General features: G+C 36.0%; 5 protein-coding genes across 5 annotated transcripts; all 5 read right to left on the bottom strand.

The window, feature by feature from the left end:
• Positions 1-2480: 2480 nt before the first annotated feature.
• LOC136815000 (cytochrome P450 4V2-like) lies at positions 2481-3944 on the bottom strand. The gene has a single exon (XM_067071433.1). The coding sequence runs from the start codon at positions 3922-3924 to the stop codon at positions 2599-2601; it is 1326 nt and encodes a 441-aa protein (XP_066927534.1). The 5' UTR covers positions 3925-3944; the 3' UTR covers positions 2481-2598.
• A 2342-nt stretch (positions 3945-6286) lies between these two features.
• On the bottom strand, positions 6287-8146 carry LOC136815016 (uncharacterized). Its single transcript, XM_067071451.1, has 3 exons — positions 7631-8146; positions 7201-7524; positions 6287-6847 (listed from the first exon to the last, which is right to left on the bottom strand). Exons 1-3 carry the CDS (start codon positions 8144-8146, stop codon positions 6410-6412), a joined length of 1278 nt encoding a protein of 425 aa, XP_066927552.1. The 3' UTR covers positions 6287-6409.
• An 834-nt stretch (positions 8147-8980) lies between these two features.
• Positions 8981-12556, bottom strand: LOC136815017 (uncharacterized). The gene is made up of 2 exons (XM_067071452.1): positions 12410-12556; positions 8981-10100 (listed from the first exon to the last, which is right to left on the bottom strand). The coding sequence occupies exons 1-2, from the start codon at positions 12415-12417 to the stop codon at positions 8981-8983; spliced, it is 1128 nt and encodes a 375-aa protein (XP_066927553.1). The 5' UTR covers positions 12418-12556.
• Positions 12557-12745: 189 nt separating this feature from the next.
• Positions 12746-17568, bottom strand: LOC136815002 (uncharacterized). Its single transcript, XM_067071436.1, has 6 exons — positions 17265-17568; positions 16440-16567; positions 15947-16163; positions 15484-15614; positions 14283-14526; positions 12746-14111 (listed from the first exon to the last, which is right to left on the bottom strand). Exons 1-6 carry the CDS (start codon positions 17389-17391, stop codon positions 13837-13839), a joined length of 1122 nt encoding a protein of 373 aa, XP_066927537.1. The 5' UTR covers positions 17392-17568; the 3' UTR covers positions 12746-13836.
• Positions 17569-17650: 82 nt separating this feature from the next.
• On the bottom strand, positions 17651-26445 carry LOC136815001 (uncharacterized). Its single transcript, XM_067071434.1, has 6 exons — positions 26120-26445; positions 23810-23943; positions 22250-22457; positions 20973-21121; positions 20584-20839; positions 17651-19922 (listed from the first exon to the last, which is right to left on the bottom strand). The coding sequence occupies exons 1-6, from the start codon at positions 26232-26234 to the stop codon at positions 19645-19647; spliced, it is 1140 nt and encodes a 379-aa protein (XP_066927535.1). The 5' UTR covers positions 26235-26445; the 3' UTR covers positions 17651-19644.
• Between the last annotated feature and the right edge of the window lie 153 nt (positions 26446-26598).

A 26598-nucleotide genomic window follows, 5' to 3' on the forward strand; every position in this document is an offset into this window, starting at 1 on the left:
AGCTACAGCTTAACCGGCGTGCGACGCCGGGTACCGGCTAGTATTAAAATAATTGTGATAACAAAAAAATCACCGAAAATATTTTAACCATATCCATTATTACCGAATCTATTTGGTCAATTGGTCTTAATTAAAACTACTTTTAGTATGGGTTTCCCTCATGAAAAGCATTAGCGTTAGAGCTAAAGCTAGAAATTTGTTCGGACCATTTATACCCACACAATCTTATTTAAGCTGAAAATTTGCATCAAATCCTAAAAAGTTTTAAGTTCTTCTTTATGACATTTTCTCTTGAAAATTCCAAATCTCCTCAATTTTTCTCATCCATTGATATATTACATGACAAGGTTGCGTACAACTTTTGATTTTAGACAATACGTATATCTTTTTGAGTTTTTTAGTTCGTTTGACTGGGTAGTCGTGACATTACCAAGCTGTTTATGATGTATTCTGTCGTCTCGTCAATTTGATTTTCAAACCATTCAACGAAGTATTAATTGTTTCAAACGTTTGCATTACTTCACTTTCATTTTGACTCGAACTAATCCCATATTTCTTTACCAAATGGTATAATGCGATTTTCAATTCCATCATTGCGAAACGTTGCCCGACACAATTTCGGGGTCCGGCAGAAAACGGCGTAAACAGAAAACTGGTTCTGTCAGTGTTTTTTACACTTTTGGCAAAAACGTGAAAGTTTTGGCACTTCTTTGAAACCAAATTTTAGAGTGCAAGTTTTCGTTCATTTTCAAATTTATTGGTTCTATTAGAGAGAGAAAAGATCGAAGATTCCATTCCTTTTTAAATGAACTATATAGCGTTATTATACTAAAAGTAACGATCTTTCAAAGTTTGGAGCAGTTAATCATAAATTTATTCCATTGGGAAATGGAAGAAATATTCCATCGGTAATAACTCATAGAGTTTTTAAGCTTTTGGGCTAAAATTTGGCAGGCAGAAGCCTTTAAGCGTTAGCAATCCATAAAAGGAAGAATTGTTCCATTTATAGAAATTCTGGAGGAGTTATTCCACTTTTTCGTTGGATAAATCACTAACTTCATTCAAAATTTTATTGGGTAATATTTGAGAAATTATGTTCAAGCAAGCATTTGTTCAATCTCAAGCACCCCTAGAATTGAAAAGTTAACATTTTGTTAGAAATGGAGCATGCAGGGATTCCATATTTTCACTTTTTGCATAACCCCTCATCAATGGTACTCTTTTTTTATTAGTTTGGTAGAAAAGGTCTCATATTTCAGAAGTATCTTTTTTTAAAGAATAATTTTACACCTCCTGATAGTAAAAAGCCTGCTTTATCCGTAGGGTAAGATATAAATTAATTTGGAGCTCTCTAGAATGAGATATTCCAAATTTACAAAAAATCATGTATGTCACGGATGGAATGATTCATCCTAAATTACTTGCTACATTCGAATGTTTTCATCAAATCCTTTCGAAGAAAAGGTTAGATAATCACTTGATAAAGCGTTACTTGTGATAGAGAGCCTTCTAAGATTGATATATTCCTAACTAGTTCTTGTGTAAAAGAAATGCGAAATAAGTGGCCCAGGAGCATCTTTACGTTCATGTCAAGTTACTAGCCATAATCTGAGCCTTGAATCTCATTCAAAAGTGCTCTTTTTTACAGACTTGTTTCGTATTATGACAAAGAAACTTTTCATCGAAAGTATATTGTAGTTTAGAGCGTTCAAGGATTATTTACTCCATGAAACTTTAAAAAATGCCAGAAAATATTTTTTTTTTGTTGGAATTCAAAATGTTACATTGCTTGGTAGACTTCACATTATTAGAACAAGGTAACCCTTTAAAAACGGAATATTTCATCCTTCTGAACTCTAGAAATATCTTACTTCTACCATTAATCGAGTTCTTGATACTTATTATGTTTCTAAGCTTTTCAAACTGGGAATAGTCAGAAGAAGCTCAAAGAGGTTACTATGGTTAGGTTTTTCTGATATTTCTTGTTGGAATATTAATCCTTCTCAGCTCTTTTAGATTATTTCATTAGTATTCATTGTTAAAGTTCGTTAACTTTATCTTGATATGTATTATGAGTTCATGCTAAAAATTCTTTCTTTGTTCGATAATCAATATGGTTAAACAATTTTGCTTCCATATAGTCCAAGTTAAAAGGAATTTCAAATACTTATTGACTCTGTAAAGGTTGTAATATCATTCTAAAAACTTTCTATGGTAATCTTGTACGACTCAGCAGATTTTACACCAAGTTTAGATGTTATAGAACTCAAAATCATTTGATAAAACCTTAAAAATTTATGTTTAGCTTTAACTAACTTTTGTGACGGAATAAGCAATAAAAAAGTGCTCTTCGCTTGTGTTTTTCGAAATTCAGGGATGAAGGTGTAAGGAAATCGTATTTAGAACTTTAAAATTTGTATATAACAATTTCAAATGAGAAAAACACAAAATCTAATTTTTTAGAATATCTCATCCAGTATTGCTCGAGGAAAAAATTTAAACAGATTTGAAATGATAATTCGCAACTTATTGGAAGATTTCATCTCAAAATACTCAAGAATCGTGATTTTAGACTGAAAAAACCGTTTTTGACGAAAATTAGTTTTCACGTTTTTGCCAAAAGTGTAAAAAACACTGACTTCTACCTTTCTTCCGTTCATCAAAACCTTCAAACCTTTCCGGGTAAAACTTTTTCGGGTTTTCCCAATTCTCTGGATTATGATTTACAGCTTTCAAGTCGACCATCAATGAGCATTTTGGGAAGACTTTGCCACCAAGAACAGAGCCTTCTGGGATAGCCCTTTGAAAAGAATTAGCAATAACGTGGAGCCGTAACGTCTCTTTAATCACCCAATCAAGATACTTCAGATTTCTCAAATTTTCAAATGCTTCGAACGAACCATCAAAGCGGTTGATTTCCTCAAAAAGTTTCTCTTGGCGGTCTCGATTCCGCCCTAAACAATACAAAGCAAATGAAAGGGTAGAGGCCGTCGTTTCATACCCTGCAAATATCATTGTCCCAACCTCATCTACAATCCCTTGCACGTCAATCTCACCTTTCTCAAAAGAATCTAACAACACATCAATAAAAATCTTCTGCTTCTCTACACTATTAACCTCTAATCCTTCTTTGCGAAATTTTACTCTATCCTCGATGATGATTTGGACCAAATTACGTAATGCATCTCGCTGACTTAATTGCATTTTTCCTTCTGATGATAAAGCGTATATTTTTTCATTCCATAGCCAGGGTCTTTTAAAGCGATTCATAAAGTAAACAGAAGCTTTATCAAATATAACCTTGATATTTGGCCCATTGTTTTTCGTTGTAGAATCTATTGTTAAAGGCACGTGTTTTCTCATAGCAGTGTCACAAATAACTGCCATCGTAAACTGCTTTGAAAAGTCAACAATGTCAAATTCACGCCCATCTTCAGCGTACTTTTGAAGCAGGTTAACAAATTCCACCGAAATTTTCTCAACAGCCGGCATGAAATTACATAAAAGGTCGTAATGAAAAGTTGGGACCACTAGTCTACGTCTTGTTTTCCATAAATTCCCACTACTACAGGCTAGTCCGTCACCTATGAGTGTTCTGACAAAGCGATATGAATTTGATTTTGTATTATACTTAGGGTTACTCATAAAATCTTCAATGACTTTGATGTTTGATGTTATAACTAGTTTGTCCGTTAACAAGTATAACCCAAAAGTCCCGTCATAATCAATTGCCCATTTGTCACAGAGATTTCGGATCTTCTTCAAATCGATCAGATAAGGAATATGCCCAATAAGAGGCCAATGGCCGTCTACAAATGGCACAGTGACTTTGTTGTTGCTACGGGTGAAAACATATTTCCACCAAAGAATCAATAAGATTGTTGCCGCACCAAGCACAAGTGTAGAAGCCAATACAATATCCATAATATTTGTTTCAGCTTTATTAATCTAAAGATAAGTATCCAAAAATTAAATATAAAAAGCTACGGTAGACCGATTTGTAATGCCTTTACGAGTTTTTTTTTTTTTGTAAATTACTTTAATGGGACATAAACTTTAAATTTTGAGAGAAGTTCTGTTTTCTATACCGATTTTGCAAAATTTGAATTCACTTTGGAAAAATTAGATTTAATCTCGATCCGCGAAATTTAATCCCTGCGAAAGTTTATCCCATTAATATGAACTTTTCAATTGATAAGTTTATCCCATTTTAATATTGATGGCCGTAATATTAGATCAAGTTGAGAACATTTTAAGGCTTAACGGACTTTAAAACACCCAATTTCTTAGACAAATGAGCAAAAATACTCACAAAATGGTGAAAATTAGAACAAAAAGTTAAGAACATATCCAAAGGCTTTAAAAATTTTAGATGTTTTTATGAAAAAACGTGTATATATTTTTATGTTCTTTCGTGATAATGAAGTAGTAGCCTAAAAAAATGTGGATACTCAGAAATAATTTGCGTTTTCTACAAAAATCTAGCGTATCTTAATGACCCACTTTCAACAAGATTTAGCCTTCAAGACCGATTCGTTTACTCTTGTATGCTTAATTATAGGGGGGGTCATTTTGCAATTTTTGGAAAAAAATCACCCCCATATCACTTTATAATGACCCCCCCCCCCCCCCATTTTATGACCTTTATGCTACGAAGTGCTAAAATTGGCCAAAAACCTTCATTTTCCGAGGAATTTTTGGCAAAATCAGGTCAATAGCACTTAATTATGACCCCCCCCCCCCATTTTGTTGATTTTTATCTGGAGTACCTACCCCCTGCTTATTACACCCCCTACAATTAAGCACACAAGAGTACTCTGAAATTGCATCTCCTCAGTTGGGAACGACAATAATTTTCAGAACCCCCACTGAAAAAAGAATTCAAAATCCCATACTTATATAACCTCTTCATTTTTATCCCACTGGGTAAGAAGCTCCAATTAGAGAAAGCCAAAACGTCCAAATAATGAATAAATACAACGCCAAAACATACTATGTATACAACTCGCTATAAAGACAAAACAGATTTTGTGCAAAATGTTCCTGTATTTGCCTATTCAAGCTCTATCCAAATCAATTTTGATAACTCATTAATTATCTAGAGATGCTTTTGATTGAAAAGGAATTCGGCTAATTGGATTTATAGCTTACAATATAGATGGCATCTGAAATATAGTTCAAATTTGAAGCGAATTTCTGGTTGGTTAATAAGGGCTGGCGTAAAAAGGACCCACGAGGTTGTCTAGATGCTAGCCTTGTCTTTGGTAGAACTTATTTCGATATTTTAGGAGGTAGAGTTAATTAAATGCCACTTTTGACTGATCTGTCTCTTCAAACTTTTAATTAAAGCCAAATACAGGTTGTTACTAAAACGAGGAACGAGAAGTAACGAGAAGTAACCAGAAGTAACGAGAAGTAACGAGTAAGTAACCAGAAGTAACGAGAAGTAACCAGAAGTAACCAGAAGTAACCAGAAGTAACCAGAAGTAACCAGAAGTAACCAGTAAGTAACCAGTAGGTAACCAGAAGTAACCAGAAGTAACCAGTACTTAAATGGAAGTAACCAGTACTAGACTTAGGTAACGAGTTCTGTAGATGTGAAATTGACACTCCATTGTCTTGATATTGTCATCAGTCAATTGTTTTAAGGCTTATGACGTCATGGCTAGGTCTACTCTTCGGACACCTATATCTCGTGATTGGCTTGTCTGTTTCCCTTCAAATTTGGCAGGTAAAACCTTGACAATGATGCCTTGAAGTTAACATAATTAGTTTTTGTCAATTCTGGTGATGACGTCATCATTTGGGCCCTTTTTGGTACTGGAATCCGGACACCTATATCTCGTGATTGGCTTGTCCGTTTCCCTTCAAATTTGGTTGATTATCACAGTAAAAAAGAAGATTATTCTTTGAAATCAGTAAATCTATTGGTTAAAGATGTTTGCTTACAGTATTCCGGTTATAATAGCTTGATAAAATAAATGTAACTGTAAAATCAATACTAATTTACTATTTTAATCCTAGTCACTAAATCTTGATCATCACCATCAAATAGCTTTTGATTATTTGAGTTCTGTGTTTTGACTAGAAAAAGCACTTGGTCTTGGTAAGAAAAATAGAATGAACAAAAGTTAGTTGAACATGAAAGCTTATTAAAATTGACACAAGAGATTGTAATCGGCTTTCTTCTCAAATTTAGTTGTGCATTATCTGACACAAAATCAAAACAAATATTTTGACAAAAGTATTACATCAGATATTTTGAAAAATATCATATAATTTGTTTTTTAACAAAAAGAGATAAGTAAAATAAAACCTTCAGTACAGTGCTGAGAATAGCAAGGTGCTAAAATTAACAAAAGAATGTTTTGTCTACTGTATGCTTATAAGTCCGTAACAAGTTCTGAACTTAGATTTTGATGCCTTTTTTCCGTAAATAGGGTTTCCATTTGTCTTGTGTTTTTTCTTTAGTTGAATTTGGCACAATAACAGTTTCATACTTAAACTTTTTGTCCCATTTCTTTAAACAATCAGTTAGAAAATGTAGGTAAACATTCCCTTCGTACAGTTTTCTTCCACCTTTATCTTTATCGGGTGGTCTCTCTCTCATCCCTCTTGTTTTTAGAACAAATCTATCAGTTTCGTCTGTGAAAGCAATTTGACACTGCTGGCAGCGAGTGACTCTCTTTGGACATAGCTTGTGATCGTTCCTCAATACCAGCATGTACTGCCCGTTTTGTTCCCTGTCAGGATCAAGAAAAGCAAGTTCTGCCGGTACGTCGTCGTGATTGGTATTCGAATCATTATTGGCTTGAGAGGTTGACTGGGTTACATTTCCATCTGTCACCTGGAAAAAAATGAAATGAAATATTATAATGACGAATTTGATGATGAAGCAAAAGCAATTATGAAATTCTGAATTCACGAAAGGGGTAATATGAGAATGAGGGAGAAGGAATCATGAAGAAATCATCGTTTAATGTTTAGCAGGTTATCTCACGTATTCAGTGTTCAAAGTGACATTCCCCTGTTTATGTTTAAAATATCGAAAAACAAAAAAAAAACGACGCTTGTAAACAGTTTTGAGAGCTTGGTGAAAAAATCTTCTTCAAAAAACAGATACTCTTGCGTAATTAAGCATTTAAAACAGTCTAATGATTAAATACATAAATACGTCTTCTAAAACTTTTTCATACATACCCTTTGGTCAGGTGCAATGGAGTTTCTGGTAGCTTGCTGGACAGGTTGGATTGAATTTACTGCAGCTTGCTGGACAGGTTGGATTGAGTTTACTGCAGCTTGCTGGACAGGTTGGATTGAATTTACTGCAGCTTGCTGGACAGGTTGAGGTTGGGTTGAGTTTACTGCCGCTTGCTGGATAGATTGGATTGAGTTTACTGCCGCTTGCTGGATAGATTGGATTGAGTTTTCTGCAGCTAGTTGGTCAAAAGGATTGATAAAGATTTCAGGTTCCGGTTGATTTGTTCTACGAGAAGGTTTTCGGGCGACCTTTTCTTCCCGCCTCTGTTGGTACATCGAAGTTAAAAGGCGTTCCAACTTCCTTCATGAAATCGTTGAATTTCTTATCTCTGGTTTCTTTTGAGTAGGAAACCCAGCGAGCGGGAGGTACGTAGTGATGTTCAAAGGCGGTAGTTAAACGATACTTCCCGATTCCTCTGAGTGCTCTGCGTGCTTCTTTGAAGTACCCCTTGACCCATTCTTGCAAAGCCTCTGATACAGCAACAACTTCCTTTTCGATTTCTTCTTCTCTGAGATGTTTCTTCTGAAGTCGGTGTTTTGACTCGAGACCGTTTGTCGTGAAACGTTTCGAAATACCAAGTTTTTCACGGGAACTGAGGACTAGACATTCTTTAAAGGTTTTGGAGCGGTTCTTCTTGAACCAGTCATGAAAGCCTGGAGCAATTTCGTCCCAAATCTCCTTCAATGAGTTTAATCGTGACTCGAACTCATTTTCATCATACGAATCTGCAAGACAATCCTGAAGTATTTTGTCTTTATGGAATCCGTAGATATCAGACATGATCCTTTCCGTTGCATCGGCATTCTCAGTTGACTTTTTCAAAGCTTCGACATCGTTTGTTTCCATATGCCGGGTACACCACTGTGTCTTTGATTTCCGAAACATATCTTTAAATGCTAAAATATAAATTGAACATCACAGACTAGCATAAAATTCACAGGAGCTTTAACTATTAGAAAAAGTTTCATTATAAAGTGAAAAATCTTTTTCAATATACCATCGATAAAAAAGGTTAATAATACTTTAGGGGTACTAGGTTTACGACGTGACGGGTATGTCCGAGCCGAAAATCGATCCTTTGAGAGACAAAATTTTGATAATTTTGGGACCTTTTGAGAGACTAAATTTTGGTCGATTTTTCATAATTTTGATTTGATTTTCACAAAATTTTGGTCAAAATTTATGACCCTTTGAAAGAAAAAATTATGATTTACGTAATTCTGGGACCAATTCAGAGACCAACCTATGACTTTGTACCCCTTTGAGAGACTTTTGAAGAATGAGAAAAGGTACCCTAATGGTTCGCACATACCCGGCACCCATTTTGCCTAAGTAACCCCCCCAGGACAATACTTCAGATGCCCAGGATTCAAAAGCTTTTTTCCGGTTTTCAAAAATTTTTCTGACCCCAAAGAGAACTTTGAAAGTTTTCGTGGTTTTCATAAGCTTAAAGGTAATTTGGAAGACCCTTAAAGAGACTATTTCAGTTTTTGTTTTGTTTTAAATACCTTGAGCCTTTAAGGTGGAAAACCGTCCCTAAAGTCAGCACACACCTAATTCCTATTTCTGTTTGTCCTCCACCTCGGGAAGGGTTTTTAAAATCAAGAAATTGTTTTACCTTTTGCAACAGCCTTGTCCAAGTCATGTCCAATTGTTTTGAGTTCAGCTAGGTCTGGTTCTGCAAACAACAACTCGACTGCGAACCGTCGGTAGGTCTGTTCATTCTTTCGAAAATGCCAGAAAGATGGTCCTGGAAAATGGGGATGCTCGTTTTGTTTTAGCATCTTTCAAGGCCAAATTCTCGTAAGAGGTATCTGTGAGATATAAACCATCACATATCTCAAAGGTTGTATCAACTGATAACACAGCTTTGTTGTTGGCACAAAACCTAACAATATCCGATAGTTGGTATTCGTGATAATTGAAGGCACCAAATTCACTTTGGGTCAAAGTGAAAGACTTAGTAAAAGCATCATCACGTTTGATGTAGTTTAGGAGATTTTCAGCGCTAGTTTTTGGCTTTTCAGCGCCTTTGTCTTTCAATTTCTGTTTTCGGTTCTCGATAACTTTGGGATTTCTAATCGTTTCCGAGAGAGTGTCCTCTTCATCGTCAATCAAAGAAACGTAGATTTGCTCAGTCGACCTTTTTGCTGCAATCTTCTCATCAATCTTTGCTATAACGGTAGGATCTTGTCTGTAGTACGGTGGAGCATTCGGATTAGTTGCATTACCATGGCGTGGCATCTGAAACTCTTCATCTTGAACTTTCGCCTTATAAATGACAAGAATGAAAGGATGATAAGCTTTTTCTGATGCACGTTTCACTTGACAAATAGTTTGTGTCAACCACGGGTTGTATTTGTTCTGTCTGTAGGTACGCTTGATTTCATACACTTCATCTTCGTTGACCACTGCGGGTAAGAACAATGACCTATCCCTCTCATTGATTGTGAACTGACCTTCCTTTTCATCGGGGTGGGCAACACGAGGTTGTTCATCCTTGATCCAATGGAAAAACTTGCGCGGTGTTCCTTTGCTTAGGTAGCTACCGTTATCATCAGCTTTCACTGATTTTAATGGAATTTGTCGTGTGTCTATTGTAAACGCAGTGCTATGTTGAATTCCTGATGGTTTTTTGAGCATAAGGTAATCTTCAGGATTGTTAAAGAGCATATTAAAAATGACTTGAGCATCAAAATCTTGGTTATCGTCAGATTCTTTTGAACATGAACCTGCCTCCTCTTTTGTAACGATAGATTCATGTTGTTCCTTTTTTGGCAAAAACACGAGATGCTTTTTTGCCGGTTGCTTCTTCTTCGTCAGATGAGGAAGGGATGACCTGGAAATAAAATTAACGCTCTAAGATTCATATTCTTCATTTCGGGTTAGCGCATAATTTTGTAGCCTATTACTGACATTACCAATTCAACATGATTTTTTGATCTTACAAGTCCGTGATGGAAAAAGGTAAGGCGTCACAGACGGAACGATGCAGGGGAAAAACCGTATCAGTCTAAAACCGGAGTTACACACGCCAAATTTGTCTGCCGACACAAAATCTTTAAATTTTTCAAGCAAGTCGGGCAAAAATTTGTTTGTAAACAATTCACCAATTTTTCAAAATCATAGCATAGAGGCGATCTTTTGCTTGAATTTGCTTAGAGAATTTCAAAAATTGGCCGACAAAGTTGGCGTGTGTGTAAATCTGGCTTAATAATTCTGAAGCCTATTAGCAGGTTTGCTTGATTGCATGATCGAGGTTATTTTTATGTGACCACCTATCGAATTTACTTCTAGTGTCGAGTTATATGTGATCATCTGGGCACGATTATTCGATCGAGGTGCGTCTTTTAGAGATTTTTTTGCCTTTGCATGCCTAAGAACGGCCAGGAAATAGTCGTAGTGGTTTCTTTACTACTAAGCTTTAAGCTGTGATAATGCAAAGTTTTTAAGAGCTAGGACTGAAGGTATTCGAAAATCTGGTTATCATGACGTACCAAAACTCTTCGAAAAAAAGATTTCAAAATTCAAAATTCAAAGTTAAAAGTTAAAATTAAAGTTCCATTTTCTACCCAGAATTTACCCTTCGTGCATCCTGGGCCGAAGACTTTTTGATAGACTTCATATTTTTTCATGAAATTTGGGCAGTGTGACTAAATCATTGATTGAGACACCTTCTGACCAAATTTTGTCATTAGTGTGATGACGTCATCGCCACCAGATGACGTCATCATTTTTTGACACCTCCAAAAATAGGACCCCCCTCTAACTTTTTTTCACTTCCATATTTTTTTGTCAAATTTTGTATATACTCCTGACAAAAATATATGGGGCACAGGGTCAATTTCGCCCACCTGTTATAGGCGTGTATTTTACAGACCGGCCCAAATTTGCCTTTTTTGCCTAAATTACTCCTAAATTTCAAGATAGGGTCTGAAGACCGAGGACAAACCTCTGGCAGGTGTCCAAAGGCTAGCGGGGGCTTGGAAGGTCTTCTGGGTTCGTCGAAATCCGTTAAAAATCGGAAGTTCACTCTTGCCTTGGTTCCGCCTGGTTGAGGGACGTCAAGATTAGCCAAAAAAGGGTTTTCACGGGCGGTTTTCGCAATCCAGGTGGCCCTGCCACTATGATATTTGGGGGGTGGAACGGGGGTGGGGACTAAGTTGTGGCAGACGTCTCAGTCCAATAGGACATTAAGAACCGCCTTTAGGCTTTGAGCGTGCCATTAGTAGTAGGACTTTTTTTAATAAATTTCAAAAATCAACTGTTCGTGGCTTTTGTACCCTCGGTGAATGTTAAGAAGATTAAAACCGAGTCTTAAATTCACACACACATAGCACTCATTTTTACCTCAGTATCTCCCCATTCGGATACAGTCTTCAGTAATCTGAGAGGAGGTGTGTCTTAATTGCTTGGTCAGATCAAATTTCGGATTTTGTCTTCCAGATTTTCTTGATATGGGTAAATTTAATCAATGTCAATTGAATAACAAACCTAGTCTGGAAGTCGGGTTCTCTTATTTTTCGAGATTTTTTCATCCATGCGTTTTGATCACACGATCAATATTGACGTCAGAGATTGGTCAATAATTTTTGGAAGCCACTGCAGTGGAGTGACTGTTGTGACGTCACCCAACAAAAAGACTGTTGACCGCTCATGCATTTTGATCACGTGACCGAAATTCAACCCTTTTGCTTGCGTTTCCTGACCAGGCTTTTATTCAATTGACATTGGTTTATGTAATAATATTAACCATACACGGTAAAAAGATTACGTCACGGGGGTCAAAACCAGAATTTTCTTTACCAAATATGGTTAAAAGATTACGTCACAGGGGTTAAATCATTATGTAATCAGACTTACGCATATCAAGAATTGAAATTTTATCGGGCGTTACTCAGAGACCCGTTAGAGCTTTAGTGTATCAGGAACTAGGGAAGTGAAAACCCCGGGGGCACTGGCACTAACTTTGACGGCCCACGAAAATTAGTAATTTTGGGGCCAGAGCTTAAAAAACAATTTTGCTTAAGTGCCTTCTCCGAGATATAAACATACACATCCAAAGAAAGCTTAAAATTAAAAGCTAGGAAGCTAAAAAGATTGGCAGTATTTAAAAAGTAGTTGATTAAAAAAGTGAAAAAAGCTTACCACAACATTTGATGTACTCATCATTGCTTCTCACTCTTCACACAAACCAAATAAACAGCAACGAAAGAAAGCAAAAAATATTGTTTTCTTTTTATCGAAGATTTCGCCAATTGCGGACCGTAGCGTACAAATTTAAAAACCGGTGTTGTTCTATTGTTTAAAAGATTAAAATAATATTCATATTATTTAAACATGAAAAAGTGAGTCAAAATAAAAACAATAGTTAACAGCTTTTAACTAAATACAATAAAAGATTATTCAGTCCATCAAGGATAATAGTGATAAAGGCTTCCTCGATTATGCGATAAGACAAAAAAGAATTCACAACACATGCTTATAAAAAACGCTTAAAACGAGAACAAAATAGGAAACATTTTTTGAAGTGATTTTCGTGATTTTGGTGAAATAGGTGAAAAACCTATGATTATGTACCACTTTAAAAGACTTTAGATTTGTAATAACTGTACCCTTATGGCCTCGTATACATCCGTCATACCTTTTTCCAATTATCTCTTACCTTGATATTTTAAGACGAATTTGATAAAGAATAAAGAAACCAAATACCCGTATCCAAAATACAGTACCAAAAAGGGCCCAAATGATGACGTCATCACCAAAATTGACAAAAACTAATTATGTCAACTTCAAGGCATCATTGTCAAGGTTTCACATGCCAAATTTGAAGGGAAACAGACAAGCCAATCACGAGATATAGGTGTCCGGATTCCAGTACCAAAAAGGGCCCAAATGATGACGTCATCACCAGAATTGACAAAAACTAATTATGTTAACTTCAAGGCATCATTGTCAAGGTTTTACCTGCCAAATTTGAAGGGAAACAGACAAGCCAATCACGAGATATAGGTGTCCGAAGAGTAGACCTAGCCATGACGTCATAAGCCTTAAAACAATTGACTGATGACAATATCAAGACAATGGAGTGTCAATTTCACATCTACAGAACTCGTTACCTAAGTCTAGTACTGGTTACTTCCATTTAAGTACTGGTTACTTCTGGTTACTTCTGGTTACCTACTGGTTACTTACTGGTTACTTCTGGTTACTTCTCGTTACTTACTGGTTACTTCTGGTTACTTCTGGTTACTTCTCGTTACTTCTCGTTACTTCTGGTTACCTACTGGTTACTTCTGGTTACTTCTCGTTACTTCTGGTTACTTCTCGTTACTTCTCGTTCCTCGTTTTAGTAACAACCCAAATACAGTAACTTATAAACAATTAAAATAGTTCATGCTTCAAAAAACACTTTCATAAAAGATTATCAAATCCCCGTGGTAGCTTAACCATTTCACTTCCATAACTTCTGGTATTAGAGGAAAAAATCACAATATAAATGAAAAAGAGGGGACCACAGCCAAAATACCCGGAAAAGACCGTCCAGCAGTCCCGTAATGAACTGAATGGTCTACTTAGTTCACTATAAATATAACTATTAAAAGAGTCGCTGCTTGAAAAATATTGTTGGATCGAATAACATATGATCCACTACATTTGGCTATGAAAACATCATCATTACAATTCGAGGTTTCACAACAACATGCGGTGACTTCTGCACCTGCGTAGTAAAATTTTGAGTTACAATGATTGGCTGCAGTTGTTGGAAGGCATCCCTGATAAGTCACTTTACCACCTTTCCAATCTGTTCCATGGGCAAAAGTACATTTGTCCAAGTGCTCGTCGCCATCTAAAATATAAGAGAATACATCCACTACTCTTGTCTCCCGAATAGACGGGGGGGGGGTCCAAATACGTCTATCAGTGATTCTGACCTTCCTATTATTCCCATCTCTAATAAGGGTGTCGAAATTAGAGGAGGGATGTCGACATTAGACCAGCTTACGGTAGATCACCTTACCTTCGTTACACCTATATAAACCACGATCTCTCACTATTTCACCATTGAGAACAACTTTATCATGACAATAAAAATCTTCTGTTGTTTCTGGTTTATGTGAAGGGTTAAGTGGCTTTATTATCCCAGTTTGGAGGATGGCATTATTTGTAGGGTTAATCGGGTTATTGGTAGGAGCAACGATTCCACTTTTACATTGTTGAATGAAATCTACATCATTGCAATCTTTAGTGGTACAGCAACATACCTGGAAAAAAGGTTTATTTTTATTGAGTGAAATTTATAACATAAAGTCGGGTATATATCATTATCATTTAGGCTAAGGTTTTAAACTACCTATGAATGGCGTCATCATTTTTTGATGATGAAACACATTTACCATGCTCTGCATAGACAGGAGACTTGTCATGTACTTTTATAATCTGATATATACAGGACGGTCAAAAAATATACAATGGTAAACTCTAATTTAGCGCTGTCCTCACTTACTCAAATTAAAAACAAGTTTCGGAAGTTGCGTTTTTTCTGAGAAAATTTGACCAAACTCGTAGCCCAAACCATGCTATTCATTTCGCCATCAGTAAATCAAAGAAGAAATCATAGCATGTATCTCCCGGCTAGGCTTTTCATAACTCAGAAACCAGTCTTATGTCCCCTTCGACGAAAGTATTGTTGCTCAGCTGTTTAAATGCGGCCAAATTGAGAGTGGAATACTATATAAAAAAATCAGTCAAAATTGGCTAAGCATTGAATGGGGAAATCTATTAAGCACCCAGAGGGGTCCTTAACACCCTTTTAGCGTCACCAACATTCTCTAGGACGGTTGACTGTTTCTTGTTAGACCTAGAATAGACAGGAGACCCGTCCTGTATTTTTATAATCTGATGTATACAGGACGGGTATGACAAAAAATTTACAATGGGAAATTCGAATTTAGTACTGTCCCTAGTTACTTAAATAAAAACCAAATTCTGGAACTTGCACTTTCTCTAAGAAAGTGTGACAGGAAAAAATAACAAAATTTGATTGGCTATGTTTTCAACCGTTATTAGGATCTGGAAATTCGAACTCTCAGCCCATACCATGCTATATATTTTGCCATCAGTATAAAGGAAAAAGAAATCATAGCACGAATCTCCAGGCTAGACCTGGAAGAGCCCATTGCTGTTACAAATTGAACAAGCAAAAAATGACTTTTTCTTACCCCCGTTGTGATATCATTAGAATTGTTTATGCAATCGTCACTATCGTCTTTTGCTACACACTGTGACGTAACGAGAATAATATCACCTGCTCTAAGAACGTTGACTGAACATGCTTTGATGTGTAAAGTATCTAAAAAGTAATCATGAATTTCGCTTTATAAACATTTTTTGTCCGCTTTATCCCACTAAAACCGTCCCAATCCTTTTTTGACGCATTTTTCTATTGTCTATAGGTGCGAAAAAAGGACTGGGATGGTTTTAGTTTTATGCCTGCTCGGCAATTGGTGGCTACGGTCGAAAATGTGTATTAGAATATCGTTCTGAGAATCAATTTAAATATGATTCAATTTTGGACGGTTTTAATGAATTTTTAAATTCCTCGCTGGAAAAGAAGTTCACTAAAGCAAAATTGTAACATTTAATGAACAATTTCACAAAAAGTGACTTTCAAATTCTCCTTACCATCACAGATCGTTTCACCAAAATCTAATTGGCCAGCTCCTTCAACTCTCACATTATGCATACATGTAAATGAATCAGGTTGGATTGGCGGTTGCGTTGGCGTTGGCGTAGGCGTAGGCGTTGAATTGGGTATAACGGCTGTGGTTGGAGGGGTTTTCGGTTTGCACGATTCAGAGAATTTTGCATCGTTACAATTACCTTCATCACAACAACATAACTAAGGGAAAACCGAAATTTAATGTGTACTTTGCAGGCAATTTGTCTTTTGAATTTTGAATAAAACATTTAAGACTGAATTTTTCAAGAATGCAAACTCTGGATTTTGGTTAAAGGGATAATCAGATGGTTTGAAATCTTAGAGCTTCTTTGATGTCGCAATGAGAAAATTAAAAGTGATCTTCCTTCAAAAATAATTCGCCGATAAAGCCATTTCTAATTTCTGTGCGCCTTTACTTCGCGGTTGAATTACCAATTACTAATTATTTTGAATTACCGTAGCACTTGTGTGTCCTTTGCTAAGAGATTGTCCGCATTTGTTTACCATCTGTTCAGATACACAAATAGGTGTTGAAATTGCGATTCCAAATGACAGCAGCAACTTTTCAATACCACATTTTTCAGCTAAAGATTAATCAAATTAAATATATTGTTTTCTGCGAAACCCTTATACGTTTTTTTATAAGAACAAACTACATAATATAAGAACATTAAGGCTTCGATAGCCAAAATGCTAAAAAACAAGTTAAGAACATTTTAAGGCTTTGCGGACTTGAAAACGCCCGATTCTTTAGGAAAATGGGTAAAAATGATCACAAAATGGAGAAAATAAGAACATTTAAGAACATCCGAAGGCTTCAAAAATTTTGGATTTTCTTAAAAAAGAACGTGTATTTTAGGAAAAAAAGAACGCGTAACTAGGATTTAAATCTTTTCGAGGCTTTAGAAAAAAGCGGATTTGATCTTGTTTAAGTATTTTCTTTCAATGAATTTTAGAAAACAAATCCTTTCTTTACCAACCAGCTAACGCATTCCGTACCTAATTCTAGCTTAGGATTTTCCCTAGGCTGCACGCATTCCCTTCTAATATGTTTTGATATATAGGGGTGTTATGGCAGTATACGGAAAAAAATTGGCGGGAGAGTTTCGAAGAAGTTTCGAAAACTGGCAAACTCTACCAACTGTAAACTCTTTTCGGCAAAAAAAACCGTTTGCGAATTTTCTTCGGCTTTCAGCTTTTTTCTTAGATAGTGATTTGTCTTAGACTATAGCATATTCTACCTACAGAGTTGCCGAAGTGAAATTCTTAAGAAAGTCTTACCTGTGAGACATTCATGCAATAACTTTTTATCATGATCCACGTAACACTTTAGTGTGTGACAAATTTGACTCCAAAATAACAAAATAATTGCGACTAGCAACACCTTATTTTTTGAACTAAATTTCATTTTGAACTAAAAATTATCTGATTGAAACTCATTAAGTTTTCTATACGTCCAAAAAGATTTAAAAACCCTTGTCAACTTTTATAGCAAGGATTTCAGATATATTTCAATGAATGCAAAAAAAATTCCGTACGGAGACCTCTTCGATGAAGTATGATCTAAAAATAGCAACACTTCTCTCATCGTCTCCCTTCTCTCACCAACACTCCATCACAGCGGTCGGTTTGAAAAATTTAAAATGAGAATAAAAACAATGACATAATTTCATTAATAAATGGTTGACAAAATGTGTTTGTAAATCGAAAATAAAATAATACATGCAAAACAATCTTTAGTAAAAAGAGTTAATCCTGGGTTGTCATAGAAACACTATGGGTAGGTTTTTTAGTTCAATATGAATTACGCTTCCTCGTTTTGCTAATCTCCCAGACGGACAAACATGAGAAATGCTTTAAATATCCTTAGTGCAGCTATACATGTTTTTTTTATAGACATACAAAAATCCGAAAACAGGCTCAGAGATGCTTAGGTCGAAAGCTTAATAGAGTGAAAAATGCTTGAGGGATGTTTATATCCTAATACTTAATACTGTTTATATACTGCTATACTACTAATACTACTTATATCCATACTACAAAGTAGCTTATACTTTTTTCATAGGCTCGAGGTAATGCTTAGCATACGCTTAGGTTTTCCCCATATCTGAGCCTTGCTTACAAGTGCAATGTTTATAAAAAACATGTATGCATCTTATTTATAAATTTTTATGTATAAAGTCAATAGCAAAAGATATACCGAACATTGGTTACGGACCGTGAGAGTCTGAGTATCAAATATTATAAAAATATAATCTTAAATAATATAAAAATTAATCAAAGCTCATTAAGATTGGAATACCTGATTAGTTTTGCATCTCTCTGATTTTGGCAATTTACTGATTACGGAGGGAGGGGGCACTCAAGGTAAACGACCTTCCTTACGTGCGGCCCTTAAGGGTCCTTTTTACAAGCTTCTCAAAGTGCACTGTAAGGGTCGAAATGAGCAAAGATGATAAAAAAGTGCACTGTAAGGGTGCCGATTTTTCGCCTATATTTACTCAAATTTGACTGGATTTTAAAGGGTCAAATTTTGGGCCGTACGTACGGTTGTTTTTGAATAGTGTGCCCCCCCCCCACGTAACTGATAATTGCCATTGGCGATTGATAAAAGTAGAAATTAGATTGTACAGTAGTGCACCCAGAAAAAGAGTAGAAGTTTCTGGTGAAGCAATTTTTTTGTCTTCTGATATTCTAGGAAACCCTTTATTCTGAAATTGATTGATTTACTAAGCCTTCATCAGAACAACTCAAAATTTCTAGCTCAAACATACACTTTCTAGAAGCCGGAAGGGCTAGAAAGGAATCTCCTAGGTAGGATTTGAAGCCATTAACTCCTCCCTAAGTTGCGCGGCCTAGCACGGTCCGCTTGGATTTCACACAAGTACCGGATTGAAAGTAAAATATACCGCCAGATTTTTAAAAAATGTACCACTCGATAACAAAGAAATCGTTAGATTCAATCCGTCATCAAAAAAACGGATGACATTTTAAAGGCTTGCCTTTTTCTTGCCCAAGAAAGGTTAAAGATTCGCTTCTAGAAAACATCGAAAAAATAAGGTGGCCTCGCCAGTGAAAAATTCAAGAAATTCAGAACGCAGATAGGATTGAACCCTAAAAAAAAGTGCGCCTGAAAAGATAATTACGTTAATTCTCAGCGTGAAAATATAACTATATGAGGTTATGTCAGAAAAGATTAGTCAGGCCTGAATAAAATAAGCCCTAGAGGATTCTTCATCAGTCCAGCTCTAGTTCCCTGACACACTTTAAAGGCTTGGGGACACGAGAAGTTTTTTTCGCGTTGGTGCAATGCAACATGCTCCATCCCACCAACCTGAAACGCTTTCTCGTGTATCCACCCCATTTTTTTTTCTACCAATAAAAGTGAAATCTGATTTTTGTCCCTGGGATAAAATCAGCGTGTCCCTTGGGTATTTCCCCTCACTTTTTGTCCCATGAAACAAACAAAGAAACCTCGACACACATTTTTTTTCTTGTGTTTGTGGGATAGAGCATGTTGCATTGCACCGACGCGAAAAAACTTCTCGTATCCCCAAGCCTTCGCACTCTACGAACTATTATTACTATTATTATTAATATCAGTGTTTCATCTCTTAAATTTGATTTCTCGAGTGCCACATATTTTCCATGTTGTTAATTACTAGTCCATTACCAATTTACCAAAAGCAAAAACAAGCACCAGAACGAGTAAGCTGACACGTGTGACGTACGCATCACTGCAGATAGCTCCAAACGTTGCATCATTACAATTCGATGTCTGACAACAACAGGAAGCCATTTTAATTTTTTGATAAGTGATTGTCATCCCACATGAATCTGCATATCTATGTAGAATACAGCCCTGATAGGTATGCGTATCATTTTTAGAGTCTTTCCCATGTAAGAAAGAACATTTATTCTCCACATAGAGACCAGTACCTATAAAATATGTTGTTAAGCCTTTAGTGAAGGTCGAGAGTTTATCCTAATTTAGTGATATATATGTGATATGTGCTACCATCATGACATCCTGCCTGGATGTGATCAAGATTCGAGTACGTCAATTGCGGTGTAGTTCTGTTATTTACCAATAGGTCAAGTAATATTGTATTTGATTTATTAAAACGTTCGGCTCCCCATAGTAAACAGCGATTGGATAATGGAAATTTTGTCTTAAAACCAATTTCAGCTCTCACTACTCTCAAGTACCTAATAAGCGTGTCCCCCTCCCGCTAATAAATTTTTCAAAAATTTTCCACCCAGCACCCCCTCCACTTGGTACCCCAGAGTAACTTTTACTCTCTATTAAAAACGTGCATTTTTTTTTTATTAAACAAGAAGAAATTTGGAATGTTTACCTTATCGGTAGAAAGTGACAAAATTCTTTAACGATGATTTTTTTTTACCGACGAATATGTTTTGATCGACGAATTTTTTCTGACCGACGAATTTTTTCTGACCGACGAATATATTTTGACCAACGAATATTCTTTACCGACCAATTTTTTTTGGCCGACGAAAATCTTTACCAACGAATATTTTTTGACCGATGAATATATTTTGACCGACGAATGTTCTACCGAAAAGATAATGCACTTACCATCATTGCACTTGCGAGAACCTTGATCTCCTGTAATTTGTCCGTTTTTTGTTGTTCTCTCGATGCAGTAAAAATCCTGCTTCGTCGGTTGGGTCTTTGTTGGGAATAACGGGTTATTTGTTGGTAATAACGGGTTATTTGTTGGATTGATCGGGTTATTTGTTGGATTGATCGGGTTGGTAGGACCAATGACTCCTTGTGTACATTGCTGGAGAAATTGAGCGTTATTGCAATTCTCTGTGTCGCAACAGCATACCTCTGAGAAAGTCAGACGAACTTTTTTTTAATGAGCCCCTGTATCAATGAACCAGAGATTTGGGGTTGCTTATGTAAAAAAGAATGTGCTTTTGAGCCGAAATCATCAACAATATTTGAAAAGCATTGATTACCTTAAATCCCACATCTTCATAATCACCTCCAAGCTCACAAAAATCATAAGAAGCATATCTGATCGCGCATGACGATGTGATCAACGTTGATGACCCGCCTTCTTTCAAAACATATACCATACATTTCTTCTGAAAATATCCACCTAAAACTAAAAGATCCAAAAAGTTTCATTTTTCTCACTCTTCTTTTTTATAAGCATACGGACGGGAAAATGAAAGTCTTCTTTATAATTTGCGAAAATTTTTGGTCTAAAGCTCAAACAGCTCTAAAAGTAATCTTTAAAAGCTCAGCATTTCAGCTTGCTATTCTCTTGCTAATGCCTACCATTATGCTTTTTTTACCGAAAATTGAGCCTAAGTATGCTTACAAATTTTATGCTTATAAAAGAAGAAACATTTATAAAACATTTTTGGTTTAAATTTTTCAAAAATAAAAAATCACGAAATTAAATACACGCGAAAAATTCAAAATAGGCCGAAAATCGCAAAGTTTTCGAAAATAGAAGAGAGGAAGAGCTTTAAGGGAACAGTGATATTTTGTTACAACTTTAATACTATTTTTGCACCTAATATGTTGTGTTTCAAGCAGAATTTGTATTTTCTTGTTTTAACCCTTGAAAATATCCAATTAATACGCACGAAAATTCTAGAATGTGGAAATCGCGAGATTTAATACTCTATTTAGTACTAATATATATATATTGATGGTATTAAATTTCGCGTGTTACAAGGAAACGTATTTCGCGTGTATTAAATTTCGCGATTCACTAGATTGGGCATTTTCAAAAAGTCGGAATAGAGAAAGAAAATGACTGATTTCGCTTGAAACACAAGGTTTTGGGTGTAAACATATTTGATTGAAAATATATTTCTACAGTAAAAAAATATCAATAATCCCTCGAAAATTTCATTGTCTTTCATTTTTGAAAATTTTGCGATTTTCGGCCTATTTTGAATTTCTTCGCGTGTATTTAATTTCGCGATTTGTATTTTTGAAAACTTTAATTGATATTAAATTTCGTGAAATTATAAAAGTCGGACATCGACTCAACTTTACTGGGGTTTGCAAAATGAATTTATGAAATTATTAATGACAAACATTAAACTTTCAAATTTTAGATAGCCAATGTTGACCTTCAAACTAAGCGGCACTAAAATGATGAAAATCCAGAACCAAATTTAAAGGCGTGTCTTGAGTTTTCTCAGAATCATTAATTCTTGCTAAAAACTTTTAAAAACCTTAGAAAACTGGAGGTATTTCGGCAAAAAAAACCTACTGTCACAATCTATTTCACCGGCATTTAAGTTTGTGTCCAGTCCTTCACCGAATCCAATCGATTGTATCCTGTACTGACATTTGAATGAATTGGCCGAGGATGTGGGCCAGGGTCTGGGTGCGAGTGTTGTTGTTCTCGAGGTTGTTCCAGGGTTGCAGGCGTTTGCAAATGCTTCATTGTTACAAAAGTCACTTTTGCAGCAACAAATCTGGATAAAGAAGCATCAGTCAGAACTTTACAGAACCTATGTATCCAGGCGAAATCTTAGACCCATATATAATGCAATAGGCTGCACGCATCCCCTCTGATATGATTTGATATAGTGGATGCGTATTGTTCTTTTTTCTTTTTTGATTTTGTTGCGTGTTCTCAGCTTCAGTCTGTCTGTCTGTCTGTCTGTCTGTCTGTCTGTCTGTCTGTCTGTCTGTCTGTCTGTCTGTCTGTCTGTCTGTCTGTCTGTCTGTCTGTCTGTCTGTCTGTCTGTCTGTCTGTCTGTCTGTCTGTCTGTCTGTCTGTCTGTCTGTCTGTCTGTCTGTCTGTCTGTCTGTCTGTCTGTCTGTCTGTCTGTCTGTCTGTCTGTCTGTCTGTCTGTCTGTCTGTCTGTCTGTCTGTCTGTCTGTCTGTCTGTCTGTCTGTCTGTCTGTCTGTCTGTCTGTCTGTCTGTCTGTCTGTCTGTCTGTCTGTCTGTCTGTCTGTCTGTCTGTCTGTCTGTCTGTCTGTCTGTCTGTCTGTCTGTCTGTCTGTCTGTCCCAAAACTTTGGGGCAGCCTCGTGACTTCAAAAATTGTTCGATTTTGCACACTTGTTCCTTGGGGGAATATCTGGGGGTCTACAATTTGGCTTATGAATAGTTTGAAGGCACTGAAGTTAAGCCCAGTGCGTTGCGCACGTTCGACTACGTAACAAAATGTGAGAAAATATATACCAACACAATAATTGTTGTTACAACAGTCATTATGATTTATGATTAAAAAGAATTAACTTTCTTTGCAATTTTTATGACGTTAAAGTAGTTATCGAGAATTGTATTTTGTAAAAGTTAATATTCATAAAAGATGTCTCCTGATATAGATAAACTTTGATAAACATGGCAAATTTAGTGAAACACGCATACGAACTTACTTTTTATAGAAGTGGTACGCCTCGATACTTCTTTTTCGGACACCCTATACAACGAAATTTTTTTTTGTCCAACGAATGAAAATTTATAATTACGAAAACAACAAGACAACAACTTCGTTTTTTCTTTCTTTGATTGGATGTGACAAAATTATGTAAATTCATGCAAATTTTGGTTATTGGGTAACTCTCGGACGGGAATTTCATACACGATACGCATCCCCTATATCAAACTTGATTATAGGGATGCGTGCAGCCTAATAATGCAACTAAAGAGTACTAAGGCTTCTGGCATCCATCAATGGGTTCGTGATCATGTACTATCTGCGGTTTCATAGAGATTGGCGAGCGAAAAAGGTGCTAAGTTTGGTTTCTTCTTTATGATTTGATTAAAAATTTTGAAGATTCTCAATTCAGCAAAAATCCCCTTGCCCGAACTTACCTTGGTACTCATATAGTCTGTCGCCTGTTGATTCTGATAACACATTGGTTCTGTTGAAATTGGAACGCACATTGGCGTTCGGAGTGTTTGACCATTGTAGACAATAGTTTGAACACCACAAACATCTGAAGTACCTGAGGACAAACAAAAAATATAGTCATCTTAGGGGTTGCTAAGGCCTGCACAAATGCATCTAACGTTGGATCTACCCTATTTAGTGAGTGTTAACCCTATTAGCCCCAGGGGGGGGAGGTAGAATCTACCACGCTGGAGTTCTTTTGTTTATATCTCGGAGAAAATTATTTTTAAAACATGACATAAAACCCAGCTAAAATCGCTTAAAACTCAAAATTTGAAAGTGCTGATAACTTCTAAACTTTTTATCAAATCATTTTAGGTGGAAATTTTGTGATGACGTCATCGTCAAAATTATATCATGATGGAGAACATCTGTACCAGATTTCATGGCCATAGCTCTTCTAGATCGAAAATAATCGAGGGTGGTAGATTCTACCCCCCCCCCCCAGGGGGGTAGCTTGGGGCTAATAGGGTTAAGTGATTGTTGTGACATGTAGATTATTTTTAGAGATTATGGTCTCGGTATCAGATACGTAAGGTTATATAAAAACTTTCACAAGTAGGTCTTACAGGAAGAGTTGCTAATTCGATCTGCAGTATACAGTGCGCAGTGCTGAAGAGTTCCAAGAAGGACGAAAATATATGCATGGTGTCCAAAAAAAAAGGGACGAATTTTTATACAGAGTAAAATCCTAAGAACTCATAATCAAAACTGGGCTTATGATAACAATTATCAAAATAACATTTTTTCTGTTCAATCAATAGATATTCTAATGAAAAAACGACCTAGCCATTTTTAGTCTGTTCCAAAAAACAGTATATTACAGGATTTTTTTGAGAGGAAGGACGCGGATTAGGGCCGGGAATAATTTTTATGACCAAAATAATGACGCCATAGGCAAAACTGCAAGGGAAAATAAGGGGTAGAGAAATAGCTTATTTTCAAAAGTCAAAATAAACGAAAATGATTGGTACCTGAAAGAGCATGAAATTCTGAGAAAAAAAATGTATTACAACAACTCTCTGACTAAAACACACAAAGGAATACAGCCGCTTTAAGACCAACTAACTGTCAGGTCTACTGTGATTTGACGTCCAAATCTTGTCTTGATCGTACTGACGTCGGTATGTTTCTGAACTTCAAGCGGCTGTATTTCTTCGTGTGTTTTAGTCAGAGAGTTGTTGTAATACACTTTTTTTGCTCAGAATTTCATGCTCTTTCAGATACCCTGCAAAATTTATGGATGAGAGCGGTTTTTACGACACTGTAATTACTGTTTGTTTTATCAAAAGATAATGAATATGTCATAAATGTCTGCACTCCCTCATAAATTTTGCAGCGTATCTCGCTTCGCCTATGCTTTTACTGTCAGAATTGCAATTCAGCAGTGCATTTCAAGGGTTTCGAAAAACCTACCCTGACTAAGAAATCTATCAATTGGGTAATGAGGATGGTCTATACAGGGTATCCCAGATAAACGTCCTGTGTCAGAATATGACTGAAAGTAGAAAAATCTTTGTGTGTGTTTGTCTAGATTCTCTCTTTAACACAAAACAGTAATAGGCTCTTCCGGAAAATGTCCGTACATGGGGGGAGGGGGTGGAGGATATATTGTCCGGGGGTTAGCGAAAAACCATCAAAATTTGCCTTGTCTGAGGGGTAAATTTACTCTGTCCGGGGGTAATTTGGGTTGTCCTGGAGGTCAACTACTGATGCTTGTCCGGGGAGTAAAACCCGTTGTCCGGGGAGCCAAAAGTCACTTTGTCCGGGGGGTAAATCACTGAAAATTGTTACATCTTCCACCCCACATATTCAATTTTTTTCTGGAAAAGCCCAATAAAGCATTTTTATGAACATCTCTTTCAAAAAAAGTAAAGAACATTAACGATCGCATTGTATTAAAACACGTGAATATCAATTTTTGACATACATACGACTTGTAGTCGTGTTCTAACACAGGACTTTTTTCGGGACACCCTGTAATAGACCTTATCGAAGTTTTTTATTTTTCTAAAAAAGCGATGCATTGTGGGATTGTTTCGAGTGTATTACAATAGAATTCGCTCGAGGAATTCCTAAGAGATTTCTATAGTAATAACCCCACAATCCATCGCTTTTTAGAAAAATCAAAAACTCCGATAAGGTCTATTGTATGGATTTTTATTTATACACAATTGGTTCTGCTTTTTCCAGACCAAGTGTATAATAATATACAATATTGTACAACTCACCTCCATGTGAACAGTCTATTACGTCATTTTCACCAATATAACATTTGATTGCTAAGGATTCACCATTGAGCAGCAATAATTGGACGAGCAATAGATAGATAGCTTTTGAAATCATTCTCGGATAAAAAAGCAACTTATACGAATTACTGTAATTAAGAATTCTGTATAGTTTAAAAATCTCAGCTCTCTTATGTATTTGAACAACCAAAATATCTCATAAGTGATAATCAACCTGAAATCTTCAATGTCAAAAACTCTAAGATCTGAGAAACGAAATCGAGACAAAGATACTCCTTACGTTTCCTTGATAGTAAATGGGCTAAATGCTGTCATACCAATGACAAAACAGTGTATCTGCGTTTTTGATTTCTACTGTCTAAGCAATTTGATTTATTTCTAATAATAGGGATTTTAATACCTAGATTTTGAGGATTTTAATACCTTAATTATGAGGATTTTCATATATAAGCTAACCTTTC

Source organism: Clytia hemisphaerica, unplaced genomic scaffold, assembly GCF_902728285.1.
Source record: "Clytia hemisphaerica strain Z4C2 unplaced genomic scaffold, Clytia hemisphaerica genome assembly, whole genome shotgun sequence".
Taxonomy (NCBI): Eukaryota; Metazoa; Cnidaria; class Hydrozoa; order Leptothecata; family Clytiidae; genus Clytia; species Clytia hemisphaerica.